The sequence below is a fragment of the Manduca sexta genome, chromosome 26 (genome assembly GCF_014839805.1).
Source record: "Manduca sexta isolate Smith_Timp_Sample1 chromosome 26, JHU_Msex_v1.0, whole genome shotgun sequence".
In the NCBI taxonomy this organism is placed as follows: Eukaryota; Metazoa; Arthropoda; class Insecta; order Lepidoptera; family Sphingidae; genus Manduca; species Manduca sexta.
This window is the reverse complement of record NC_051140.1, coordinates 73,567-100,825: the sequence shown is the minus strand read 5'-3', so window position 1 is coordinate 100,825 and position 27,259 is coordinate 73,567. Positions and strand designations below refer to the sequence as shown.

At 42.2% G+C, this 27,259-nt stretch overlaps 1 protein-coding gene across 1 annotated transcript in view; it reads right to left on the bottom strand.

Annotated features, from left to right (window-relative positions):
- The window catches only part of LOC115454215 (leucine-rich repeat serine/threonine-protein kinase 1), a 34,472-nt gene extending 7,439 nt beyond the window's left edge, over nucleotides 1-27,033 (bottom strand). The window contains exons 1-24 of the mRNA XM_037443305.1: nucleotides 26,687-27,033; nucleotides 24,508-24,699; nucleotides 24,136-24,301; nucleotides 5,892-6,051; nucleotides 5,564-5,729; nucleotides 5,374-5,489; nucleotides 5,119-5,275; nucleotides 4,876-5,037; nucleotides 4,633-4,803; nucleotides 4,416-4,524; nucleotides 4,091-4,254; nucleotides 3,696-3,856; nucleotides 3,432-3,578; nucleotides 3,202-3,355; nucleotides 2,765-2,938; nucleotides 2,570-2,686; nucleotides 2,351-2,451; nucleotides 2,055-2,273; nucleotides 1,888-1,978; nucleotides 1,593-1,814; nucleotides 1,263-1,367; nucleotides 811-952; nucleotides 513-715; nucleotides 286-360 (exon numbers count right to left, since the gene is read on the bottom strand). Coding sequence (XP_037299202.1) covers nucleotides 286-360; nucleotides 513-715; nucleotides 811-952; nucleotides 1,263-1,367; nucleotides 1,593-1,814; nucleotides 1,888-1,978; nucleotides 2,055-2,273; nucleotides 2,351-2,451; nucleotides 2,570-2,686; nucleotides 2,765-2,938; nucleotides 3,202-3,355; nucleotides 3,432-3,578; nucleotides 3,696-3,856; nucleotides 4,091-4,254; nucleotides 4,416-4,524; nucleotides 4,633-4,803; nucleotides 4,876-5,037; nucleotides 5,119-5,275; nucleotides 5,374-5,489; nucleotides 5,564-5,729; nucleotides 5,892-6,051; nucleotides 24,136-24,301; nucleotides 24,508-24,699; nucleotides 26,687-26,737 — 3,525 coding nt within the window. The 5' untranslated portion in view covers nucleotides 26,738-27,033. The remainder of the gene's footprint in view (nucleotides 1-285; nucleotides 361-512; nucleotides 716-810; nucleotides 953-1,262; nucleotides 1,368-1,592; nucleotides 1,815-1,887; nucleotides 1,979-2,054; nucleotides 2,274-2,350; nucleotides 2,452-2,569; nucleotides 2,687-2,764; nucleotides 2,939-3,201; nucleotides 3,356-3,431; nucleotides 3,579-3,695; nucleotides 3,857-4,090; nucleotides 4,255-4,415; nucleotides 4,525-4,632; nucleotides 4,804-4,875; nucleotides 5,038-5,118; nucleotides 5,276-5,373; nucleotides 5,490-5,563; nucleotides 5,730-5,891; nucleotides 6,052-24,135; nucleotides 24,302-24,507; nucleotides 24,700-26,686) is intronic.
- Nucleotides 27,034-27,259: the final 226 nt, after the last annotated feature.

Sequence of the window (27,259 nt, the reverse complement as noted above, 5' to 3'; positions counted from 1 at the left end):
ACGTTATATCATAATATAAGTTTCCTTTTGGCTAATGTTTATTTAATAAAGACAATTTTTATAACAACTCATCTACTTGTTGACGCTGTTTCTAAAGCGTATTCTCCAGCTATGATGGGAAATATTGTGTTCAAACAAATCCAAGTTAGTAATATAATAAAATTAACAGGTCGACTATTGTATCGAAAGATTAGACGTTCTTATTTTCTTAATTACAAAACTTATCATAAATAACCTCTTTTAATATTTTTTTCGCAAAGAGTACTTTCAGGTTTCACTACTGACCTCGGTGGGTTTCCTCCTGTGTTGTATGGAGGACTCCTGCCGCAGACACTCAAGGAGGCTCGTCTTGCCAATACCCTGTAACATAAACACTGTTCCGTCACTACTGCAATGATAAATATCTAACTTTATTAACGATCCCAATTTTTTTTATAAATCATCAGTTGAGAAGGTTTGAATATTAGTCTGAGTAACAGCGACAGTGGTGATGTGGTGATGTCGGCGCTGACCTGCTGCCCCACGAGCATGAGCTTCATGGAGGTGTAGGGGCGCGCCTCCTGCAGCACGGACTTGAGGTAGCCGACGATGTCCATGCTCTTGTAGCGGCCGCAGCGCACCATCGAGCGCAGCGGCTCCGCCAGCGAGCACCCCGCCGTGTTCAGGTTCCACAGCCGCGACAGCAGGCCCATCTGCGGCGGCAGCTCCGTGATGTCTGAACCGAACGGAACGATAGTCATGAACACCGCGCTGACAGCATATAGACTATAGGCAGAAGCATGATGAAGTAGGATGCTAGTTAGTAATTACCCTTGTTGCCGCTGAGGTTGAGCACGGAGAGGTTGGCGAGCTCGTGGATGGCGGGCGGCACGGCGCGCAACAAGTTGCACGACACGTCCAGCATCGACAATAGCGGGAACAGCAGCCGCGTCTTCAGGCTCGACCCGGAGCCCTAAAAGATAGTCAGAGTTTTTACGATAAGGTATTTTGATACCCGTAGAAAAAACGCCACGTCAGTCAGTGTGAGACAGTTGTTACACTATAATTGAGGCAGCATTTATGTGTTGTGAAATGACGAAAACGTCACAATTAAAATTGATACTTATCATACAACACTTTTGGTTCATAATCCTATACTTTTTTCTATCATTTCCACGGTATTCATCTGTCCTCGAGTGTGCGTGTGCACTCATGCTACTCACGCGCACTGTAAGTGATGAGGGATGTAGTGGGGCGCGTGTTCGCCAGTGCTCGCTACTCACCCAGTCGTCGTCGTCGGCGGCGGCGGAGTCGTCGTGCGCCGCGCTCGCGTACCCGTCGTCGTCCGTCGTCAGCTGGATGCGGGTCAGCAGGTTGTTCGCGAGGATCTGAACATTACACACGGTGCGCTACTTAGTAATGATCGCGAGATGTTTAGGATAGGTACAGTTTAAGCATTTCACCAATCCAGTACTGACCAGTATGAATTACAGATGAAACCTTTGTAAAAGGAGAGCGACGCGATGCAAAATATAACTAGACTAGTAAGAGTTAAATATGAAATCTGAATGAAATGACTCTTGTTGTAAGTAGTGTTTGTACTGGGCACTGACCAAGGTCCTCAGCCCCTCGAGCCGCAGGTGTCTCCGCGCGGGGCACGCCGCGTGCAGCAGCTGCGAGCGCACCGAGCCGCCCGAGCGCGGCCGCGGGCGCAGCGCCGCGCTCTCCGCCGCCGGGCCCGCCGCCCCCGCCGCGCCCGCCGCGCCCGCCGCGCCCGCCGCCGGGGGACAGAAGCACGCCAGCGGGTCGCCCTCCGCCGAACCGAAGTTCTCCAACTGCACAGTTATTCAAACTGCTCACGATCAACAAAAATAAACTAAGCAAAATGTAACCAGTAGCAGTGCGCACCTGCGGCAGACTGGGCCAGCACGTGATCTCGTTGTGACTGAGGTCGAGCTGCCGCAGACTCGTCGGGTATGACGTCACGTACGACATCGTCCTGTGGACACATACGACATGAGTAACTGGATGAGCTTGTCTTGTCTTGTATAGAACTATAGATGTATATAGCATACCTGAGCGAGTTGTACGCCATGTTGAGCCTGGCGAGCGAGGGCGCGCGGCACGCCAGCACGGCGGGCACGCACACGAACTGGTTGTGCGACAGGTTGAGCGACGTGAGCGGCGAGCCGCCGCGCCGCGCCCCGCCGCCCGCGCCCCCGCCGGCCCACGCGCCCGGCGCCACCGCCACCACCGCGCCGCGCCACGGGTGCGCCCGCCGCGCCTCGCACCACCTGCAACCACACGCGGTCACACGAGGCTCTACCACACCTCTGTTATAGCGACAGACGCCACCGCAGTAGATACCGACACTGCGTTCCCGGCGCGGTTGCTGAGCGTGGGCACGCCGTCCTCCTCGTCCAGCGACTCCGACTCGCTGCGCTCGATCGACGGACTGCGCGACGACGATTTCTGCACACAACAACGTATATCAATAAAAAAATCTTATAATAAAGCTTTGGTCACAAAAGGTATAGGAGTAAGGATTTATTTATATTGTAAAGTGTTGGGAAACTAGAAGCAGACTCACGGACTGGTTGCCGAAGTTGAATGGCGCGGCGCCACTGGAGGGCGAGGCGCTCTGCTGCGGGGATGTGTCCGATGGGGTCGACGCTTGCTGGCCGGCGGACCAGCCCTCCGAGTCGTTCTAAGAGAGAACATAGTTATTTCTTGGGGTTGCCACGAGTATACATAGCTTGCCTTTACCCTTGAATGAGTTTCGTACCTCTGGCCCGGCGGGCAGGTCCCGGAGATGGTTGAGCGCCACGTTGAGGTCCCGGAGCGCGGGCGCACTCCACAGTTGCGGCGGCAGCGCGCGCAGCTTGTTGTTGGACACGTCCAGCGTGCTCAGCATCGGCAGCGACAGCAGCGCCGGCGGGATCTCCTCCAGGCGGTTGTCCTGCAAACATTAAACAACCGTACACCTACACACTTACTTAAGAAGAAGAACAAAGTCATGTAATACAAAAACTAAAAAAAGAAAATCGATTATGAAGTCACATAACTATAAATTGAGTTGTTTTTTTTTTACTTTTTTAATTTAAAATTTTTCATAGCCCGCTCTGTTGGATCGTCCGCCAGATGATCATTCAAACACTAATGCAATACCACACATTCAATAAAAGCATGTGGTGAGAGCACACCGCCGCAGTGTGTGTGTACCTGCAGGTAGAGCTCGTGCAGCACGGGCGCGGTGTAGATGTCGGCGCGGCGGGCGCGGCGCCGCGAGCGTCTCCCTCGCGCCTCGCCCTCCTCCTCCAGCGGGTCCTCCGTACTCGGCAGGCGCTCCAGCTTGTTCTGGGCCGCGTTCAGGTACCTACGAGTATGGCATAACATGTTAAAATATATTAATGGTAAGGTGAGCGCGTCATGACGACGGTGACGCGAGTTACCTGAGGCTGATGAGCGAGAACAGCTCGGGCGGCAGCAGGCGCAGCTCGTTGTTGGAGACGTCGATGCGCGTGACGGCGTGCAGCGCCGCCGCCGAGCTGCCGAGCCGCGGGTTCACGCGCAGCGCCGCGCAGCGCACCCACGACATGCTGACCGGCGGAAAAGAGGCACAGTACTACATAACATATATGAGCCCGTCGGAGAGGCATTATAAAAAACTTTGCGACCGGAGATCTACTAGGTGATCTGGTATCGTGAGCACGTACCGCAGATGGTTGAGCTGGCAGCGCAGCTCGCGCCAGCCGACGATGACGGGCTGCGTGGGACAGAGCGCGCTGTAGGTGAGCTGCGGGTCCGCGTCGCGCCAGCGGAACACCGTCTCCGACACCGCCGACTTGTTCAGCTTGTGCTCCGGGTCGGGGTACGCCTGTGTACCACGTCAAGTTATTATTTATAGTATTTATTGTATTATACATATTATTCAATTTTACTTATCTACCTTTAAAGATTCGATGGTTCTTCAGGTTTACTTTATCCGATAGAAAACAAGTATACAAATATTAGATTTCTAAAATGCTATACGTGAAAGTTTTTATAGTCGACTATCAATATCGACACTTTTGAATTTAGTAATCAACGAGCTGTACAAGTTCCAGTGTACCTTGGTGGCGAGCAGCTTGGCCATGAGGTCCAGCAGTCCGTGCCTGGCGGCCTCACGCAGCGCGCGGCACTGCGGGTCGGTGGCGCCGTGCGACAGCAGCGCCTCCGCCACCAGCACGTGTCGCGCCCGCGTCGCCGCCCACAGCGCCGTCCAGCCGCCCTCCCCTGCGAGACACTGACTCGTTACCACCACACAAAATATAAAGATCGGAAAAAATGTGGAAATATAATTGAACATATTTTTGACGATCACACAAGTATCCCCAAATATTGATAGAACGTACGAATCACGAATATAACACATGCGACGTAGAGCTATGACTCACTGTCGTTGTTGTAGGAGGAACGCGCGGGCGACGGCGAGGGCGAGGGAGACGCGCGCGAGCTCGCACACGACGCGCTGCGCGAGCGCCGGCTCTCGCGCGGACCTTCCGCCTGTATAGAAACAAATCAGTTTAACCAAGCATTGCGACTGCTTTCAAACTGTTTATAAAGTTTGCTTTGTATTAATCAGTTTCCAGAAAATGATGGAAGAATGCTCACCACGTCCTCGGGCGCGGCGGCGGGTGCGTCGGCGGGCGCCCCGGCGGCCAGCAGTCGCTGCAGCGCCACCAGGTGTCCGCCGCGTGCCGCCGCCGCCACGCAGCTATCGCCCGCGCTCACCGCGTCCACGCGCACCGGCCGCAGCCGCCGGCACGAGTCGCGCGCCTGCTCCTTGACAACAACACAATGGTTGAACACAACATACCAATAACATCATATGGCGCATCGAGAGTCCACACTCACAATGGCGTTGTTGTTGCCGGCGCCAGTGAGCTTGCTGACGATGGCGTGTATGCCAAGCGAGATGCCGCCACGCTGCGGGCTGACCACCGCGTCAGGGCCCTGCGCCGGCGCGGCGGCGGGACTGGCGGCGGCGGGGGACGACGGCGACTGCTCGTCCTCGCTCTGCGGGCACACGACACGGGTCACACGCGGTCGCAGTGGTGTCCGCGGCGCAGTGGACGGCGGGGCGGCGGGCGGCGGTACCTGGTGCACGCGCTCGCAGGCGACGGTGTGCGCGAGCAGGGCGGAGAGCACGGGCACGTTGCCGAGCGTGCTCGCCACGTACAGCGCCGTCTGGCCGCGCGCGTCGCGGGCGTTCACGTCGAACGCGCACCGGTACTGCCACCGACCGCTCGCGTCACTACACAGAGAGATGGGTACGAGAAGATTTGAAAATATAAAGTGGCATTAGTAGATATCATTAAACAAGTTATGGTAATATATCTCTTAAATACTCACGTGTAAGTGTTGAGCACTTCCGGCGGGTAGGGGTACTCGAGCAGCAGCGTGACCACGGCCGCGTGTCCGCCGATGCACGCCGCGTGCAGCGGCAGCCACTTCTCCACCGTCTCTTGCTGGCGTGGTAACAGACGTGGCACGTTAGGTGTCAGCTGGGGGTGTGTACGTGTGTGTGCGTGTGTGTGTGTACCTGCACGGCGCGCGGGAAGTGTGCGAGCAGCAGGCGCGCGATGTCGCCGCGGCCGTGGTAGCAGGCGACGTAGAGCGGGCTGTACTTGGTGACGGGGTGCGCGCGCCCGTCCGCGCCCGCCTCCAGCAGCGCGCTCACCGCCGCCGTCGCACCCGACTCCGCCGCGCTGCAACACAACTCTGTCTCAACTGACACTCCAAAACCTAACAACACCAGTGACTTGGATTTCAGCCGCGGTAAAAACGTATTTATGTAAAATAAATTATTTGAAATGTGTAATGTCCATTGGACGATACGTTTTGCGTATTCATTTTGATGTTGTACTAACACGTATAGGAGCGTGTTGGCGCCGCCGGGCGTGAGGTTGGCGATGAGGCCGGCCTCGCTGCCGAGCGCCGCCAGCCGCGCCTTCAGCGCCGCCCACTCGCCGCGCACCACCATGTCGCGCAGCTGCGCGTGCTGCGACAACCGCTCGCGCTCCAGCGCATCTGTAAACACGTCATAATATTTTGAATGAAGACAGAGTGGTGCGGCCAGCTTGCAGTCAGAACCGGATACAGCATGAATGGGAAAGTCACACTAACAATTATAACGAAGTCGCAACTACGATCTGTGTGCGTACAGTTCAATTTGTAGACATTTATAATCAGATTATTTACCAACGCTATGATTTTGCTAATAAATCCTGCGTCCCTTTCCACCGACACACACCTTTTTTCCAGCATTCCATTATTGGCGTCCTAAACGGATCAAAATACGCCCGAACTTACCGCCCTCCCGCCACGGGTCGGCGACGTCGTCTATGAAGTAGTGCGTGGCGTCGTACGCGGGCTCCGCCTCCTCCTCGGGCGTGCGTGCGCTCTCCTCGGCGTCGGCTACCCGCGACAGGGCGAGCGCTGCGATCGCCGCCGAACGGAACCGCAGCATTTTGAATTTCGAATCACTTCGCACGCAAGTTTATCGGTGATTTTAAATTCGGAATGTCGAATGTCTTTATTTGAATATCATCTTATGTCACAGCCTTTTTCACTCACTTGTCCAGGCAAAGGAAAATTTATCCTTATGATATGCTTTTTTTTACTTTTAAATACAAATTCGAATCTACAAAATACCTCCTCCTCCTCACATCAATATACATATCGACTCTCACTAACGACTGGTTTTAATTTTTTTTTAGTCACGGAAAATTTTTGCCTAAAACAGCCGCCATTTATAATGCATAACATTATAATGGCATACGAATATATAATAACAGCAACTCTCTCACATTTTCCCACGTTATTTAAGGTTCCGTGTCTCAAACAGAACCCTTATAGGATCACTTTGTCTTTCGTCTGTCTGTCAGGATCCTTTTTCTTAGAAACGCGGAGAGATATATACTTGAAAGGTCTACGGTTTCTTTCAGCTGTGAAAGAATCAAACTTGTAAGTCAAGGCAAACAAAATATATGACCGTTTATTTAGCATATTTTATGAGTTCACAAGGGAATCAAAACCTATAAGGAAATCTTGCTGACCTATAATCATGAAATGTGGAAAAAGGTAAAATCTTGCAGCACATGCAAGGAAGAAAAACCGTAAATATGTGTGTACTTTAATAATAAAAAGCGTATTTACTATTAAATAAATAAATTTAAAAAAAATAAATAAAAAACCCTTTATTTCTTGCTAAAAAAGTTACAATTGAAAATAATAATTACAATTACCCAGAATATAAACATCACAGGAATTCATTATTATTATGTTGCAATCATGTTATGTGTATATAATTATCATTATTATATTATTGTTGAACTGCAATTAATTATATTTAAATTTGTGTAAATAATATTGCAAGAACCCTTCTTAGTCGAAGGTAAAGGCCTTCTCCAGACATAACCAACGTTCTCTATCGTTTGCTATTTGCATCCAAAAAACTTCAGCTATTCTTACTATGTCGTCTACACAGCGTACCAAAGGTCTTCCTCTATTTCTTTTTCCTAATGGGCTTGGCCATGACGTCGCTTTCGTAGTCCATTTTTTAGTATTTATTATTGCTAACTTATAATTCGCTGTTGGTGCAATAACCGTGTCTAGGCATAGAACGGCAAAGTTAAATTAATCAGGTTTGTACTTACTACATACTTAGATACGTTACCTACAAGTTTGTAAGGAACCCTCAAAGCGCGAGTCCAACTCGCACTTGTCCGGTTTTTTATATTCAGAATTTAAAGGACATTGTTCTGTGCCCATACATAATTCGCCCTGGAACCAACAGCAATGTAAAAATGTTTGTAATATTTAGAATCATTAATAAATTCTCATGGCATATCATTTATAAAACGGACAAGCTGGGATATCGCATCAATCCAAGAAAATGATGAGACTTTGAGGTTATAATTGATAGTAAACATTGAAAGTTTTTCAATGTTCAAGGTAGATTTATAGTCCTATCATTTACGCTTTAAATATGCTTTTTATTGATATAAGTACCTATCTAATATATATAAGCCCTAAAGATTCATCACTATGTAGGTATCTGATTATTTTTTACTTAAATCAGGCTATTTTAAGACTTGATTCATATAATTTTTTATAAGTAAAAAGGTACCTAATTATGTAGTTATAGTATTTACATCCTCTAAGAGTACCCTTCAGATTTTATGCATTTTCTATATATACGTACGTCGTACGTATTCCCCGAAGAGACAGACAGAGGCGCACTGTTGAGCATTCACGCTTCATCAGAAGCATGGCATATTTTACACACTTTTGGTAGACTCTTAGGGCATGTAGGATTAAATTAAACAAATAAAAAAATATTTTTAGTTAATATTATTTATTTCCTCATCACCTACATTGTTTTATAAAATATTATCTGAGTATTGTGCAGGAGGGTTGTTGTTATGGTATTATTTATCAATAGGGGACCGGACAAATTTTCAGTAGGTGTTTTAAATTGATCATTGGGGATATAACTAGCCAAGAAAAATAGTATTTTGCACAAATAAAGCTTAAAAAGTACATAAAACCATGCCTAAATGTTAAATAGCTATAATTCCGGCGCAAACGCTATATTATGTCATTTCGTCTCGTGTGACGTCATACGTGGATAAAGCAACTTGACAAGTCTTGTCATTTGAACAGTGATTCAATAATGCCAGATTAGGGTTATTTACCCTAGTTTTAGGGTAAAACTGAATCAGCAGGGTATTTTTTTTATGGTAATTTTTGAGGTAATTCTACGAGTTAAGGTATTAAAGCTATTGTTTCACGGTATTGTAATAAATATTGAGCTTAGAGAAAGATGTTTCCTACAAAAATTGTAGGCCATGAAACAATTATAATTTTTTATTCAATACAATTTTCATGTACACCTAGCTGTTCCTAATAAAATGAGATAATTAAATTAATAATTATTGAAGTGGAAGTGAAGAAAGAAGTGGCGTCTGCATAGATAAGGATATAGAAAAAAAAGTACCGAATTATTTATGATTGGTTTAAGGGTAAAATTTTAAATTCCAAATAATCCTGGGGTAAAGAGAAATTATAATCTGGCAACACTGCATAGACCGTGTTAATCTCGGGCAATCTCAGGTTACTGTGTAACAACCAGAATTCTATATAAATAAATATTCTATTCCATATCATGTGGCAGCTAAAACATAAATAAATACATCTCATAACCATAACCTCCCTGGGTGTACAAATGATTTAATTAATTGAAATATTCATCGATTTATTTTAAACCGAAACACTATTTTTTATTTACTTACATCAAAGTGATCCTCACAGAACTAAATAGGTTCGTCTTGCTAACTGCAACCACTTTATTCGTATATCTGCCTTTCGTGGTACATCAATAAATAATTTGTTTGGTAAAGATATAGAAGTATTATTACATTCAGGTACGACGCACCAACGATATTTTTTGCGGTCCATTATGATTAACGATTAAACAATCTGTAAACGTTAAGCTGGAAGATAGTAACAACGTCCCGTATAAATTAATATTAATTATTAAAGCAGTTTTGTGTCAAAAAACACCTTTAAAGCATTAAAATAACACAACGCGGTATGACATCCAGATGACGTCTGTTTGTTTACATTTTACCCACGTGTGACGTCATGCGCCGTGATTGGTGTTTCATTTGCCGTAAAGAATAGACTAAAAATATTATAATTATTGTATTTTATTTATTGATTTAAAAATACAAATCACAACTCTTTTACAAAAACAAATATGAGATAATATTTTTAATATTACAAACTTTACTTTAAACTGAATTTCAGATTTTTTGGTAATACCTGTCCGGTCCCCTATTCAGTTTTGACAATCACAATCACCGAGTCCGGAGTTCCAACATTCTATTACAGAGCACGCAGCTTCTACTAACATTGTTACAGCTGAAGTATGTGTAGGCTCTTGGGCCGTGGTCCAACATGCTGTACATATTCAAGGGCTACAACCTGGAAAAAAAAACAAACAAACACATTATGCTCAAATTAGAATGGCAATATATTAATATTGTGTCACACGGAAAGCAGATTTATGTATTCAAATCTTCCAGCTGAATTAAATGTAAGAAACCTTCAAGCATATGACACACATTTTTTAATCAACAATATACTTGCTAGTTTGCTCTTAAGTTGCCACAGGCACATGCTAAAGTGTGTAGTAGGTAGTATATAGACTCTGTTCGCTGTCTCCACGCAGTTACCAAGAATAGGAACTGAGGAGCGAACTAGAAGTTTGGCGGCAGTTAAACTTGTACGATTAAAGAAAATTGTGCTTACCAAACGAGGCGCTGTCCATTGTTGTATACAATGGCGAATCTGCTCGTTCTCCAACACCATGGATCCGCCAGCAGAGCCACAATTAATGCAAAAAGCAATTTCCATTTCGTATCCGTTATTAATGCCCGGTAAATTGTTACATCAGTTCACAAAGCCCAGAAATCACAGCCAGTGTATGTCGATATCGTAATCAATCGCACAGAGTCTTTATAATAGCCGAATCGACAATGATATAGTGAGAGTCAGAGAATTATAATATATTATATGGAAAGTGAGAGTCTAGTTTATTTGTCTCTGATGAGTGAAGTGTGAGTGACATTAAATTGAATTGAACAATGAAGTAAGAATTAGGGATACTACTCGACTAGATTCTGTATCGATTATATCGATCATTTATACAAAAATCGATTTTATTCAACATAGGGTTATTTTTATTCGGAAAATCTTTCACACAGGCGGATCCGATAGTAATTTAATATGGAGAGAGTTTGAGGCCCCCGGATGGAGGGAGAGAGAAGAACGCTACTTTTTATATGTATAATTCATAAATATTTTGTACGACAGAAAAATAAATGTTCGCATAATATATTATGCTCTGCTATCTGTACGAAGTCAGGGCGGGTCGCTAATATAGAATCTAAATAAATAAAGTAAATCAATATGAATTAAAAACTAAAAAAAAAAAACCTTTTTTTATAGACGACTTGATCTATAATCAATTTAGTCCTAAAACTAACTACTTATTTATTTGAGACGCATCCACTGCTCGATTAAATATTATTATAATAATTAAAGAACATATCGCCTCACAAATCGAATTTATTAAAATATTTCAATAATTAATTATCGGTAATTAGATTTATCGTTTTGTCAAACCGGTACATCTCTATACATAATTAGTTGTAAACATGTCGGCGACTTTGACTTTAACCCCCTTATTCATAAACATTTTTTATCTAAGGACGGAGTAAAGCTGTGATAACAAGCCTGTTTCTCAGTGCCCAACGGCACTGAGAAATAGACATAGGGCCGTTGTGATTGGTTATTATTGTTGTATTTCAATATTAGTCAATCACAACGGCCCAACGTCTACGCACTGCGAAGACTGCCATGCCGTTAGCACTGAGAAACAGACTTGTTATCACAGCCTTACTCGGTCGTTAGATAAAAAACGTCTATGAATAAGGGGGTAAGTCGTTACAATACTTTTATATATTCACTAGCTTTTGCCCGCGGCTCCGCCCGCGTTATAAAGTTTTTCGGGCTAAAGTTTTCCGTTATAAAAGTCACGCTATATATTTTCCCGGGAGCCTATGTTCTTCCCAGGGTCTCAAACTGTCTCCATACCAAATTTTATCCTAATACGTTGGGTAGTTTTTGAGTTTAACACGTTCGGACAGACCGATGCAGCGGGGGACTTTGTTTTATGATATAATTTTGTAGAACTTTTTAAGAGGAACAATCCCGTCATACATTATTGTTGCATAACTTTAACCGTTTACGCAGCGCACGCAACAGAAGCTCTCAAAACTAATAAATTGTCCCCGTTTTTGCATCATGTTTCATTACTGCTCCGCTCCTATTGGTCATAGCGTGACGATATATAACCTATAGCACTCCAGGAACAAAGGGCTATCCAACACAAAAATATTTTTTCAGTTCGAACCGGTAGTTCCTGAGATTAGCGATTACTGCTCCGCTCCTATTGGGCATAGCGTGATGATATATATAGCCTATAGCATTCCAGGAACAAAGGGCTATCCAACACAAAAAGAATTATTCAGTTCAAACTCCTAGTTTCTGAGATTAGCCATTACTGCTCTGCTCCTATTGGTCATAGCGTGATGATATATAGCCTATAGCACTTCACGAACAAAGGGCTATCCAATATAAAATGAATTTTTTAGTTCGAACCGGTAGTTCCTGAGATTAGCCATTACTGCTCTGCTCCTATTGGGTATAGCGTGATGATATATAGCCTATAGCACTCCACGAACAAAAGGCTATCCAACGCAAAAAAATTTTCAGTTTGGACCGGTAGTTCCTGAGATTAACCATTACTGCTCCGCTCCTATTGGGTATAGCGTGATGATATATAGCCTATAGCACTCCACGAACAAAGGGCTATCCAACGCAAAAAGAATTTTTCAGTTCGGACCGGTAGTTCCTGAGATTAGGCATTACTGCTCCGCTCCTAATGGGTATAGCGTGATGATATATAGCCTATAGCACTCCACGAACATAGGGCTATCCAACGCAAAAAGAATTTTTCAGTTTGGACCGGTAGTTCCTGAGATTAGCGCGTTCAAACAAACAAACAAACAAACAAACAAACAAACAAACTCTTCAGCTTTATATAATAGTATAGATTTTGGATGTAGCAGCTTGTCCGTTTTATATACATATTTGCAAATAATATAAACAAATACATAAATAATTATGGTGCTAGTCACACCTTTGTTGGTTCTGGGGCCGTTTTCGATAATGTCCTTTACAAACACGTTTCGTCGCACGCGCTGTTTGTGCAGTTATCATAGATATTTTAAAGTTGCATTAATTTATGACCCTGAACTATTCCCAATATGGACGCGACAAAAACACGTGGACATGTGTAAGTTAATATTATATTAACACAACTATAAGATAATGTCGCGGAAACTGCCGCTAAACGAGACTAGAGTTTACTTAATAATATTATGATTAATTTTAGGGTTGTATTCTGTATGACTGTTTCCACGTGGATTTTTTTATAACGCACCAATAACTTTGTAAAAAAATATAAAATATCTTTCATACCTGTAAAATATACGTTCCCGTTGTAGGGACACACACACACTTGCGCAGCTGTGTAAGTGTACTGTGTCACACAGTCAATTTATATACGCTAGGGTTGTGACTCCCATACTTTCCATCAATAAGAAAGAACCCTGCATTGGTGACCTCGACGACGCACTCATACCATATACACCTAAGGCTTCATTCAACTTTTATACTCGATTGGTAGGCAGAGGCACATCTGGTGCACCCACTTTCCGCCATGTTTTTTGTCCCGTGTTGTGATCGGAGGCGAGCATATCACCATATCGGGCATAAATTCCAAACTCCGGGCTTATAACGAGTAGAAAAACCCAATATCATTTTGCCCGATCCGAGTTTCGAACCCGAAACCTCAGTGCCGCAAGCGTACCGTAATACAACGCCACCGAGGCAGATAACCCACGCGTTTGTCACAAACAGAACATAGTACGGAATCACAAACCAGGTGATGAGATCGTTATCTTGAACACACAACACCGTCGTCTGTTTGTTTGAGGGTTGGTGTAAATTTATTATATAAACCGCGATTTTGTACCGTGTGTATACCCGTTTTATTTACATTACTAGTGAGTAGTGACCCGTCTTGGTTCCCTTTTATAGTTTTTCCCCGATATATATATTCCCGATTTAACCCGATATATATATTCCCGACGTAAAAAGTTGCCTATTTTCTTCGCAGACCTCAAACTATCCCTATACCAAATTTCATTGAAACCCGTTCTATAGTTTTGATTACGTTCGGAGTTCAGACAGGCAAATGCAGCGGGAGACTTTGTTTTATAATGTGTAAGGATTATAACTATCAAATAGCTCTTCAATAGTCATTACAAAACAAACCTGAAACACGAGCACAGTTATACACTGCTGCTAGATGGTAGAAATAAACAAGAAACTTCACTAACAGCACGTGTACCGCCGCTCGACCCTCACCAGCTGTATCGGGATTAATGGGCCACATAATTGACATCAATTTAAGTAATTGTTACATTCGCATCGTCGACCAGGTGCTCGTGATGTTTTCTTATTTTTCTTACATGACGAGAGCCGATGCTAGCAACAATAAGTTTGAATCACAGCGCTGCACTGCGCCTCATCACTATTATTTTTGAACTACATAATTCCCACTAGTGGTGATAGCTCAGTTGGGTGTGGAATGGAGTGTCGAGTCGAATGTATGCAGGTTCACAACCCAAGGACACACATCACTTACTTTTCAAAATTATGTGTGTATTCTTTGTGAATTATCGTTTGCTTTAACGGTGAAAGAAAACATAGTGAGGAAACTTGCGTATTTGAGAAGTTCTTTGAAGGAATTTTGAGGATATGTGAAATCTACCAATCCGCACTAGACCAGCGTGGTGTACTAATGCCTTCCTTCTAAGCAGTAGAGGAGGCCTTACAACAATACTATTATTATCCCAGTAATAGTATCAACTGCAATGCTTCAAACCGGGGCACGACTAGCAATAGATCTCACGGCAAAAATGGACACTAGCCGAAAGAGCCAGTTGTCACGCATAATGGTCAGTAATTTGCCAAGCTAAGTGCACGACAATGCCGGTGACGCAACAGCGGCCGGTGGACACGCGAAGCGCCGCGGTTTGCGCCCGCGCCGTATGCAGCGTCGGGTTACCGCGCAGTCCTGCCAGTAATGCCGCATTACCCAACTTGCACTGAGTAAAGTGCGCTGTCGCGGTTACATGCTCTTACAAATCACACGTTTGCGGTTTGTTGGCAAATTTATCTAGAATAAACCACAGTTTTTTGGCAACTTCATGAGCTAGGAGGTTAGGTATTTGTGTTTAAATAACTATGCGTTCGGTTACGTACCGGTGTTTACTTTTTGTAACAAAAAGAGTAGTCACCGATGATCCTGCTATATAATATGTTTTTCTACGAGCTTCTATTTTGTTTTCATTAAAACATAATTGGTTGGATATTATGAATCGATTGATCAACAGAATGATAAGCGACAAAGTATTAAGACTACACCGCTGTAACCTATGATTTTTGATAATCAAAGTAATTTGACCGAAATTGGAATTCTTGTCCGTTATGGTAATTTGCGACCAATCCATTATTGGAACATGACGTGTTAATCGGAATTATTTATTAACAACACCCGTGTTGCAAAATCACCTGTTCTTGTGGTTAATACTTACAACTTATAATAGTGGTGGTTGTTATTATAACTAAGTATGTTTCGAAATACGTATCATATTCGAGGAAGGTCCGCACATTAGTTCCGCGCCGGTGACCATCGTGCCCTTCGTCAATCCGCCGCCGCGCCGGCGAGCCGCGAGTCAGCTATGGAGGCGTCGGGCCGCGTGTGGGAGACAGTAACTCGACACCCAAGCTAATCCGTTACGAAACGTTTCAGCACGGCGCCAAGGATGCGGTGACGCGCTGACACGTGCCCAAGGACGACGGTCACCCCACTTACATAACTTCATAAAATTAACCAAGGGCTGCGAATTAATCCCTTTCTAGCAGAGTTTCGGCCACGGCGGCAAATCTGAACGGTTTTCAGCAAGGTACGCATATATTATAGTGTACTAGTGCGCAATACACAAGCACTCTCTGTTCCTTCACTCTCATACTCAGGTGAGGCGGTAATCCGACATGACCGGAGAGAGATCAGGCGCAAGACCAACGGCTTTACATGATTTCCGAGGCACGGGGGTATAACACCAACAACTTCCTGATTCCGAGATGCGACTGTGTAACTTTCTGAAAAGGTGGTTTGGCACGTCTTGGTGGATGAAATACGACCTATAATTTATTCTGATTGGTCTATTTTTGCGAAGTGTCAAAAAAAGGTTGATAAGTTGTGTTGGAGTCGTGCACCTACGGTTTGATACAAACTTGTACGTAAAGTATCTAAATATATGTATAAGTACATATTACTATAAGACATTGCTACTTGTCAAATTTCACGATTCCAGATGAACGAGAAGTACCATATAAGTTTTGATTCGCCTGTAACATCGCAAAATATACGACAATATAAACGATCATATATTTTGATCACATTGACTTACAAGTTTGATGTTTTTACAGCTGAAAGCAACCGAATATTTGATATATATTTCAACTTAATAGTTCTATGCGTTCCTGAGAAATAAGGTCTTGACAGAAATACGAACAATAAAGTTATCCTATGAAGGTTCCTTTTGGGGTGCGGAACCTTAAATAGCGAATTGAATCGTTTATTAAAAACGTCCGTTAAACTAGTGGCAAACCAGCCAATGTCACCCATATGACACATTATTTCGATAGCAAAAAGTCAAATATTTGAATGGTTCATAAGTGATTTGTCTTGCGGTCACACGATACGTCCGAGTTCACACCCACTGAACATGCGCTGACAACTGCCCAACAAAAACTATCTCGTTTAAACTGAGCGACACGTAAATTAGCTGTAAACATATCGTGGCTTTAATTATAATCTCCGAGATATAGATACGGGCGAAAATAGTACCATATTTAAAACTAAACTTATTATCGCAAACCATGATGGAACAGGGTGCAAGACTGTTGTTACATAACCGGGAAAATTGTCATGAAAAACCTAACGGGAAATTATTTTCAAAATCCAAGCAATAATAAATAAGTTATAAAGCTTTCCAATATGGTGCAAAGGGCATTCTCCAAATAAGAATAATAACAAACTGTGACGTCAACGAATGTTACCGGACATTATGCTGCACGCGTGAGAAAGAGATAGCGCGATAACCACACCACGCCTCCACTTTATATAACTGATTTATTATTTTTGTTCGTGTTACTTTCTGTATTATATAAAATAATGTACAAAATGAAATATAGGAAACTACCCTATACCCAAGAACTACTCGTAACGTAATGTTATTTGAAGTATTTTAACACTAGACCTATTTCAATGTATCATAGCGAGAGCCTCGTGACGTCACGCAGTGTTTTGCGATGGAAAGTTTCGCGTGCAACTCGTGTCGCGGCTCGTCAATGGTCAATCAACTTCATAAAAAGAAATCTAATATGCATTTCATTATAAATAATATTATCTAAAATCACTTCGGTGTCGATGTCCTGACATCCTGCTAAAATGCTTTACATTTAGGCGTAGACAACTACGTTAAGTAATCTAATCAACCATATGTACCCACAGACTACAGTCATCTAGTAGCAAGTTTTCAATTCGTGTATTGCCAAAACCAATATACTTAACGAATTAGAAGAATAAAAATTAAAACTGACTAGTTTATGAGACTGTCAAAGTATATTATTAGAAATTACAAATATACCGAACGCCTACAGCCGCCACAACCTTCAAAATTCAAATACATGCGTCACCTCATTATAAATTATTATTCAATATAATTTAATAGAAATGCGTAAAAAACTAATAAACCGACGGAAACACCAAACAGGTTTATAATTCATCCGAAATGTTTTTACACGCGAACGGAACCTACGAGCGGTGGCTCCGCGGCTGTATGCGCAAAAACATACAGACGTTGCACGGTAGTATGTTATAACATTATGGCAAGAACTTGGTACATTGCGTTAAGCTGGGGCCACAACATTAACTTTTTTCTATCCGGCCACTAATTCCCACAAGAGTAGTTCAACTAATTCACAACTTTAAAACGCTTCCACACATTGAGTTCAATCGAAAAAGATTGTTGGAGACAAAAGTTTAATAACGATTTGAAATTTTAAATTTGTTCAAATAGTTTTGTGGCTGACTGTACGTCCTGATTATCTCCGTATCATGTCTATTTACAATCAATGGCGGATCTAGGATAGTCACTAGGGCTTGTCCGAGTTAACGATAGAGTTTTAGCAGTGTAAACACATAAAACTTATTAAGGATAACTGATAACAATTGTACCTTAGGCAGTGTAATGCTTGCTAAAAACTTTTATTAAAATCACGGAAGAAATTAGAGGCTTAAGGCGGAGGGTGTGGAGGGGAGATTAAGCCTGTTAGCTCCACCCCGTGGATCCGCTACGTAACTTTCTCGATCCCTGTGTTATCACAGTGATTGGAAAAAACCAAGTCGAAGTGAAACGTGCAAAATCGCGCATTCTATCGGGAGAGCGTCAATGAAAAAGATTAAGGAACTGATTATCCACGTGCTCTCGACTGTAATTACAATGTGTACAGCATCGACCGGCGGGAGGAGTGGACCTCTAGTGAACCACATCAACGTATCACATGCATATTGTTACAAGCAACATTATCGTATAGATTTACATTTATGTTTGTTTATCTGTTAGTTTAAATTTCGAAGTACCACCCGAAGGTTGACTGGGAGAGAGCGTATGACATTAAGTGTGCCTGCATATATAGATTACTCATGTTTAGGTTATTAACTTATGACTAAATTGTTTAATCAAATTAGTTTTTATAATTAGTTCAGATTGTCGAAAATATAGGCCCCTATTTTGTTTTGTGCAGTAATTATATTTGTATTTAAAACAATATCTACACACTGATATTTTTATTGATTAATTTATTTACTTTGTCTGAAACGGATCGAGCCTTCGTAGAGCAATTATGAATTTCTTGTTATTAAATCTTAAGGCGCGGCCCACTCCGACCTACGAATATCTGTCACATATAGATAAATAAGAAAATATATGGTATTTTTATGCTCGCTCACATATCAGATGCTAATAAAAAAGGCGATAACAAAAATATAGCTCTCGGATATGTTATTCGCAATATAACTGCCGGAGATCTTGTTCTTTCATGTCGAAACGATAAAATTTAGAATGGCTTAATACATTATGTATGTACTTAATATCTAGCTCCGGTTATGAGATTTTTATATTTTCTTTGCTGTCTTTCACACATAAATTTAGAGCGAATGACATTACATCAGCATAAGTTAGTGATTTCAAATCAATATCTGAGATGCGAAGACAGATTAGAACCAAATTCTACATTTCTTATGATTCAAGTATTTTATTTTGGTGAGGCATAGCAAGTGCGCTGTACATCGGACGGTGACTACAATACAGCAGGATAATAGGGTATATAACATTTTTTTTAAATGTGTTTTTTTAGAAACTCATAAAAATATATTTATATTTTATTGTTATAAATTTCCGCGCGAAAACGCTAGCCGCTGTTGCTATCGTTCGTAATGTCACTCAATTTTAAACAATAGTTGTCAAATGTAATTTGTGAAATCTCAGATGTTAAATATTAACAATCTTGTCATATCGATTTATAATATCCGCTTTAGCAAAACTAACTGCCATTGCACAACATTTATACATAAAATAATTTTAAAGTCTCTTAATATATAACTATTTAAAAAATCAGTAATAAACCCCAAAGAATGTATTGTATACAACAAGTTAACTTTGTAGTGATGTCATGATTATGAAGATTACCGTATCGAGCAATTGTAAAACAGAAAAAAATTGAATTTTATAAATCAAATAAAAAATATTACATTGCTTATATGTATGAATCAAAATTAAAATATTAATTGGTTAATGTGATAGGTACCTTGTTTATCCGCCCTGTGGAATGGGGGCGTTTGGAGAATTCCACCACAGTATCCCCTGCCTGTCGTAAGAGGCGACTAATAGGGGCCATCGAGGGGTCGTCGGCGGGCAGCAGGGGGCTGTCCGCCCTAGTGCATTTCTGTGCAATCTTTGCACATTTGTCGGTTGACCCCCGGGATGGACGGCAGTGTGTAGTTGGCCTCACGCTGCCGTAGACGCCGAGGGCGTCCTTCGGTGCGCAAGGGCTTCTGAGACCCCCATAGGAGACGGGCCGCAAGGCGGCACCGCGCAGGGGGCGGCTGCGGTCGCAGACTAGACACTTCAACGTCAGAGGAAGCCCGCAGCCGTCCCTAATGCGCCGAAGAGGGCCACCGCGGAGTTTTAGCTGGTAGGCCGTGCATAGGTTAAGTTGTATATAGGGTTAGGGACTCGGCCCGGCGGTCGCCCGAAGGTCACCATCAAATCCGGGCGGCTCAACGCCGGGCCGTAAGGCACGGTTACCCCAGCATAACCGCTCAGTCGCCCCCCCACGAAGGCTGGGCGGTAGTAATAAGGCACTTTATCCGCGAAACCAAAAAAAAAAAAAAGGTACCTTGTTTATGCATTTTAAGATTTTTGCAGACAGTAAACCCTATTGACCATCAAAGAAACATGCTATGACTCTGCGAAGAGTTCCAGAACTGTGGAGCATTGATTAGCTGTACTGTTTGGTGTTTATAAAAATATTTTGTAAATGTGTTCACAATTATAAAAATTTACACGTTATAAGTAATAATATTTATTTGAATATTATTTTTATTTTTGTACTTGTGCAAAAAACTGAAGTTGGTTAATAATCAGTATTTGTAAAACTCTCGGCAATCACCGCATGTTTTATGATTTGCTGAAACTATACCGCGGTATTATTGTTACTTTTCTTGCCCAGCCGTTCGTAAAGATCTTTAAGTACATCGCTTTTTCTTACTATGACACGGATCAAAGAAACGATAGCGACACAAAGTTTAAAAACATCTAAATCATAATAACATAAAGATAATTTCAAACCCTAATCATAAACTGTGCAACAAAACCTTACGCATACAACATTTTTACAGCTCGCAACAGATTCTAAGATTTTTTTTTTCATTCATGTAATTTTAATCATATTTTTCAGTTCACTTGTTTTACAACACAGACACTCGCGATCTGGCGCTACATTTCGACAGTCGCGACTCGCGAATCGTGTGCATAATACAGTGTACAGTACGCAGGTTGTAATGCCGCGGCCGACGCGCCGCTACTAACTACCGACATGCCCTAGTCGACTAGAGGCGAGTCGCGCCGCGGTCGGGACGACAGCGAGAGGCGACGAGCGGAGCGGACACAACACTCGACAAAATATACTGACATTCTCAATAGAATCAGTCTGCGTGGTCAAATTAAATGTCGGATTCACTTTTTACTAATTATGGTCAACAAGAATGCAGGTATCGAGCGTTTTAGGGGTAGTCTAGACGATAAAAGGTCAAATAAGACTTCTAGGATGAGGTCGATAGGATACAGTTGGGGCTGACGTCACTGAATTGCGAGTAGTTGGATTAAAAAGCGTTCGTTTTCAAGATCGTTGGTTTCCTGTTACCAGATGCCACGTGTTTATAAGATATTCTATACTAAAATTTATTTAGTAATTATATGTTTGTCAAGATGAGTTTTAGCAGGCCAATAGACAGCACGCTGCGAAGAGCGAATACAGAATAGTATGCCATCAAATGCCTTGTGTAAGCAACGATTTGTAGTGTTTGTGTAGTTATAGCACATGTGACTTATTCTGCTATGTTATTAAAAACGTAAATGTCAAACAATCTGAAATCCCGAAATCGCTGTCAGTGTGACGGCGGGGGTACGAGCTTGTAAGTATCGACGCGTCGGCGTCGCGTCGCGTCGTCGCCATTTGTTGCGTTGTCGAGCCGCCCGCGCGGCAGCTGACGCGACGCGACCTTATCGCTTGGACACCGTCGCTACACCACGCTAACTAAATTATGCGGTTAGATCATTGAAATAGTCACTTGTGGAATTTCACAAATGTAAGGACTTTAGGTAATCCTCGTCCTCGGTTGCTAACTGCCACTTACTCATAGTAAAGCCAAAACAAAGGCCCAGCAGGCCAAGGGCCAGGTGCAAAAATAGAAATGACCCAGTGTGTGTCACGCTTTAACGATGCGACTGTCAGGAACAAAACTTTTTGGAAAGTAGGATATTTGTTACTTTCCACATGTTAGTGATCTAAAAAAAAGTCACTATTCAGGATTCAGGTCACTGTCTTCCGGGACCCTGCTGTGCACTGCACCGCCTAGTCCTACGGTAGCTACGCCCCGCGAGCCTTTCGCCATATCGGCCATAAATTCGAAACTGGGCTGATATTGAGTAGAAAAATCATTTGCCCGACAGAGAACGAACACGAGTACTGCAGTCGTCCCGTAATACAACTACGCACATGAGTAAGTAAGAAGCAATTTTAAATCTGATGTATGTTTGATGGTCGGGGATCATTATGAAGACTACTTTCGTCAACTATCGAAGTGTAGCGTCTAACATAAGTCACTAAAGATCCTTGCTGAGAGGTGGGTATGGGAGGACATTCTGAAAGAAAACACACCAATCACCAATTCAACTCGTCACGATATCTTTGTGGACGATACGTTGGTCACGTTATAATGCCTATGATATAAAGGTAGTCCATACTCTGAAAAACAAGTGGGCCTGTGTAATGTAGCCAGGACGGAACGTAATGTTGACCCAGTACCAAGTAGGACCTTCTACCAAGTAGTATTACAAGCACTTGTAATGTTAGGATTCATGTACAGACACTTTATTACACTGCTCTTAATTATACTGATAAATACAATTCTAAGAATTTTATCGAATTTGATAAACAATATTGCATATAAAAATTTAATAAAAGTGCTAAGTAGGTACGTCAAATTTAGTTATTCATTGATATTCTCATTACTAATTTATAATATGTCATGTGCGATCCATAAATAAAATAAAACAAAAATCAAAAAATAATAAATGCACATACATATACCAACTATACACGTACACACTGTTGTGGTGCAGTTGGAACGACATTGTTATGATTGTAATTAGTGGGCACTATGAGACGGCGGCTGATGTCGCAAGGTAACGAACGCAGTGCATTCAATTATAATGTAATAGTTTTTGACCGCGGCTCCGCCCACGTGATAAAGTTTTTCCGGGATCATTATTTTCCAGGGACAAAAGTATAACGCCTGTAACACTCAGGAGTAATGTGGCTTCCTATTAGTGAAAGAATTTTCAAAATCAATTAAGTAGTTTCAGAGATTAGCTTCTACAAACAAACTCACAAGCTATTGCTCTTTATAACCTTAGTAAGTATAGATAAGTCTCCGGCTGTTGCTGTTTACAGGCTCGGGTGGTGGTTACCATCAGTATACTCATTTTGTCAATCACTTGTATCAAACTTAAATAAATGCACTTAACAGTCCCTCACCTATTATCCCGCCTTGAATATTAAAGACCTCAAGTATAGGCACCAGAATATTTTAAACTTAGTCCCCCGACCGGAAACGAAATATACCAGCGGGTCGCGCGATACGTCTTCTCATGTCCATATGTGACGCGTCACAGAGACTGTCCGATGTGAGTTCTTACTCTCTTGTTTTTGTTTGTTGTCATCGCCAACCTGTATTTAATAGTCAGCTAACGGAAAGTCACAATAACCCACCCACATTTCGGCGGTCAGTGTGCGCGTTACGTAACAGCGCCGCGACCGGTTCCGACACCGCGGACACATTTCTACTAAAACTGTGTATTAAATGTATTATTAGCCATGACAAACAAATGGCATTGTCTGTTAGGTTTTTATGAGCCGCACACTAACGCCAGGACACCTTCGAGTTACCCGCGACGCGCATGATACCTAAATATTCGTTTAATGCGGAAACTTGAATAGTTATTTTTTGTTTTGACACCAGACTCGGTGGCACTACAGTAGTACAAAGTATTATGACCAGCTATTGAAAGACTTTGTGGAACTAGATCAATTCATTAGGATTATCCTAGCTAGAGCTGTATTAATACACCCAACTCTATTTCGCCTTCCACCCGATGCAACTCTGATGCGCTTGGTCTCCACATCGAATGTACGCCCATGCACTGGGGGCGTACAGTTAGTATACCTCATGGTTGTCAATTCACATTGAGGCCTATGAGATGAATCTTTCAGAATGCTGATTACGCACTCTTTTATTTATGATTCATTTAGAAGCTTAAGGTATGTATTTGTTCATCCTGTATTATATTGGATGATTTGCGTTTACGTAGAGAAGCTGTCTTTTAGAAGTACGAACTGTTTTTGCGACGTGAATGCCGGCCCATTCATGCTGTAGCCGTTTACCTCTTGTGTACCGATTGGTGTTGCAGTGGGTGTAAATGTGTGGTAGTGTGTACTGACCTCTTGCCTCCCTGAGCGCATGCGCGGCGTGCCGGTGGTGGTTCCGCTCGGCGAGCGCGAGCGCGGTGTGTCCGGCCGCGTCGAGCGCGTGCAGCGCCGCGCCTGCGCGCACCAGCACGCGCACGTTCTCTACGTGCCCGCGCTCCGCCGCGATGTGCAGCGCCGTCTGCATACGAGTACACACATGTAATACATAAAACATCTCTAATACACTCCCACAATCATTTGTGTGCTTGTTAACTATACTGATCTTGGGTAAAAAATAAACATTTGATGACTTCTAGTTGTCAATACCTAGTCGATTAACTAAGGACCCGCTCCCACCGAAGTCTGCGCCAAGGGTTGCTAGTTGGTGCATAACAAAGTGTCTACCTTCCCTCCGGCGCTGTCGTCACAGCGCGCGTCGATGTCGGCACCGGCGGCGCAGAGCGCGTCTAGGCAGCGGCTGCGCTCAGCGAGCGCGGCGGCGTGCAGGGCGCTGCGGGCGCTGCCGTCGCGCGCGTCCACCTCCGCGCCGTTCGACAGCAACTCCTGCAGCAGCTCCAGGTTGTCCCACAGCGCCGCCTGCACACGACCATATCATTGAACATAACCACACATTTCAATTCAACTGGGTGAAATAACATTACACATGGTATAAAACATGCTAAAGACGATAGCAGTCTATTATTAATTCACTAGTGACCCGTCCCAGCTTCGCACGGGTAGCAGAGCACATATGCCATAAAAACACTAACGCATAATACACAAAAACCTTTTTTAATCTTTCCATCCATTGCTAAAAACTGTAAGAAAGTGAGTTTCATATTTTTTGAGTTTATCACATTCAAACTGAAAGATACAGGGAGAGGGATCTTTGCGTTTAAAATATGCTAGGATTTAGAGAAACACTGAGTGGATGACTTACCAACTCATACAATCAATGCATGAAAGGTACTACATGTATGCTACATATGTCTAAGCTACAATCAGTAAAACATGAAGTAGAGCAATTTCAAGTTTTGATTTGGATAAGAAAATTCTTAAACTATTTACTTATTAAAATATACTCTATATTATAACTGTCCTAGAGCGAACAAAATTGAGAACAAACAACACAAAAATGTGGTGATTCTAAATATTAATATAATAATAAATAATAATAATAAATAATTTTGGTATTTGTTGCCTGGATATGATTGCCTTTCCAGTGACACAATTAATTTATAAATACTTACTCAGCGGTTTAACCTGCGCTCTGACCTTTGAATCACAAGAGACAATCACTTAGACATAACATTCAGATTGAAAAGCAAATAAACATCCCAACAATAGAGTATAAATATAAACAGTCCCCATCTACATCAACCCATCACAATTCATTATATTTGTAGAGAATTTTTTGGGTCTTCCATACCATTTGCTTCAATCTACTTCTTGTAAATAATCCATCACAATTTTTTACCTTAGCACTGCAGACTGGCTCACTAACTAAAAATAAGTTCAGTTACATCCAATATAATGCTTACAAAATTGGCACACCATAGTTTCCAAGACTATGATTTGGTTATAACTTTAAATTATACTTTGAACATTCATTATTGACATTCCCACAAACAATTTTTCTAAAAATCAAATAAGTCAGTAAGAAGTTACATTATATTTTACAGTTTATAGATAACAGACAAAATAATATATCAAAGTATTTATTGCATAAATCAATATCTGTACATTCTCTAGGCTAATAATGGTTCCAGAAGTTCTCATAAGCTGTGTAGAGCCCTATTTTATCTATGATATAGTAATGTAAATATATTTCTTACTAAAACCAGTTTAGGGATTACAGTTCTATTTTCATGTCCAACATTTGTGTAAACATAAGAAATCATTAAATTTCTTACTGGTCACAACACAATGTTGATGTTACTGTAATAATTTTTTTAGATGACCTTTTAAAGATTTCATTCAGTAATTTTGTATACACTACAAGCAATTCACACTCTAAATTATAATTATTGAGTACCTATGTATTATTATTGAATTATGTTATTAGAATTAAACTGTAATTACCATCAGAGTAGTTATGATATTAATGATTTTGATTTATAGTTTTTTTAATAATATACTATCCTGCTTAAATTATAAATAATTTCAATACTTAATCCACTACTTATTTATTATAAAACTTTATAATAAAGAAAATTGGTAAAATTAAATGCAAACATAATTGTGACTAATCCAAACATTTGACCAGAGCACTCTCGATCTTGTGTACAAAAATAGATTCACTATACAACAAACCCTTCCAGGTACACACAAGAATGGTACATACCAACATACAGACACAAATACAAACTTCAATATGGCTTATATTACATACTGCACATTAAATTGGAAATCTTGGTGGAATATATTAGCAAGTTATACCTAGAAGCGAAAATACGACATTAAGAACACGCACACACTGCATTCAGCCTTGCATCACGCACGGAGCCTGCATTCGAATTAGACACGAAACAATGCCTGTACCACCCACTACATTGGTGGGCTGTCGGCGCCGTCCGTCTGTTACCTGGTGCAGAAGGCGGCCCTGGAAGTGCTCCTCGTCGGGGGACAGGTCCATTTCCACTCGTTTCAGTACAAAAACTGTAGTAAAACAGACATTTCCGCCCTAAACAACCGCTCAAGCGTTGCGGTAGTACGAACCTACATTATTAGGCTGAGTGCACTATTGTTCACTTAAATTGCGAACTGCAGACAAAAATACGGCAGTGTAAGTACATTTGTGAGCAAGACTAGAAATTTGGAGGTAATTCAGCGCAAGAAAGTGCAAATTTAATTGGTGCAGTGTCGTATTGATTTGAATCGGAATTTGACAGCTACTTGACGTTGACGGACAGCCATAGAATAATAACTGACAGCTGTTCTGCAATGGTTATTCGAATATTAAGTCCATGGTTATCCGTCGGATATGAGTGATAATATTGCGGCATGATTTAAGAACGAAACATTGCAAAGAATCACTCTAACGTAGTGTTATATTCTTTTTGAAAATCACAGACGCGAGAAACACAGAGAGGAAACGTAAAGAAAATAACTTTAATATTATTATTATCACGCCCAGGCTCTACATAGTATTAATTAT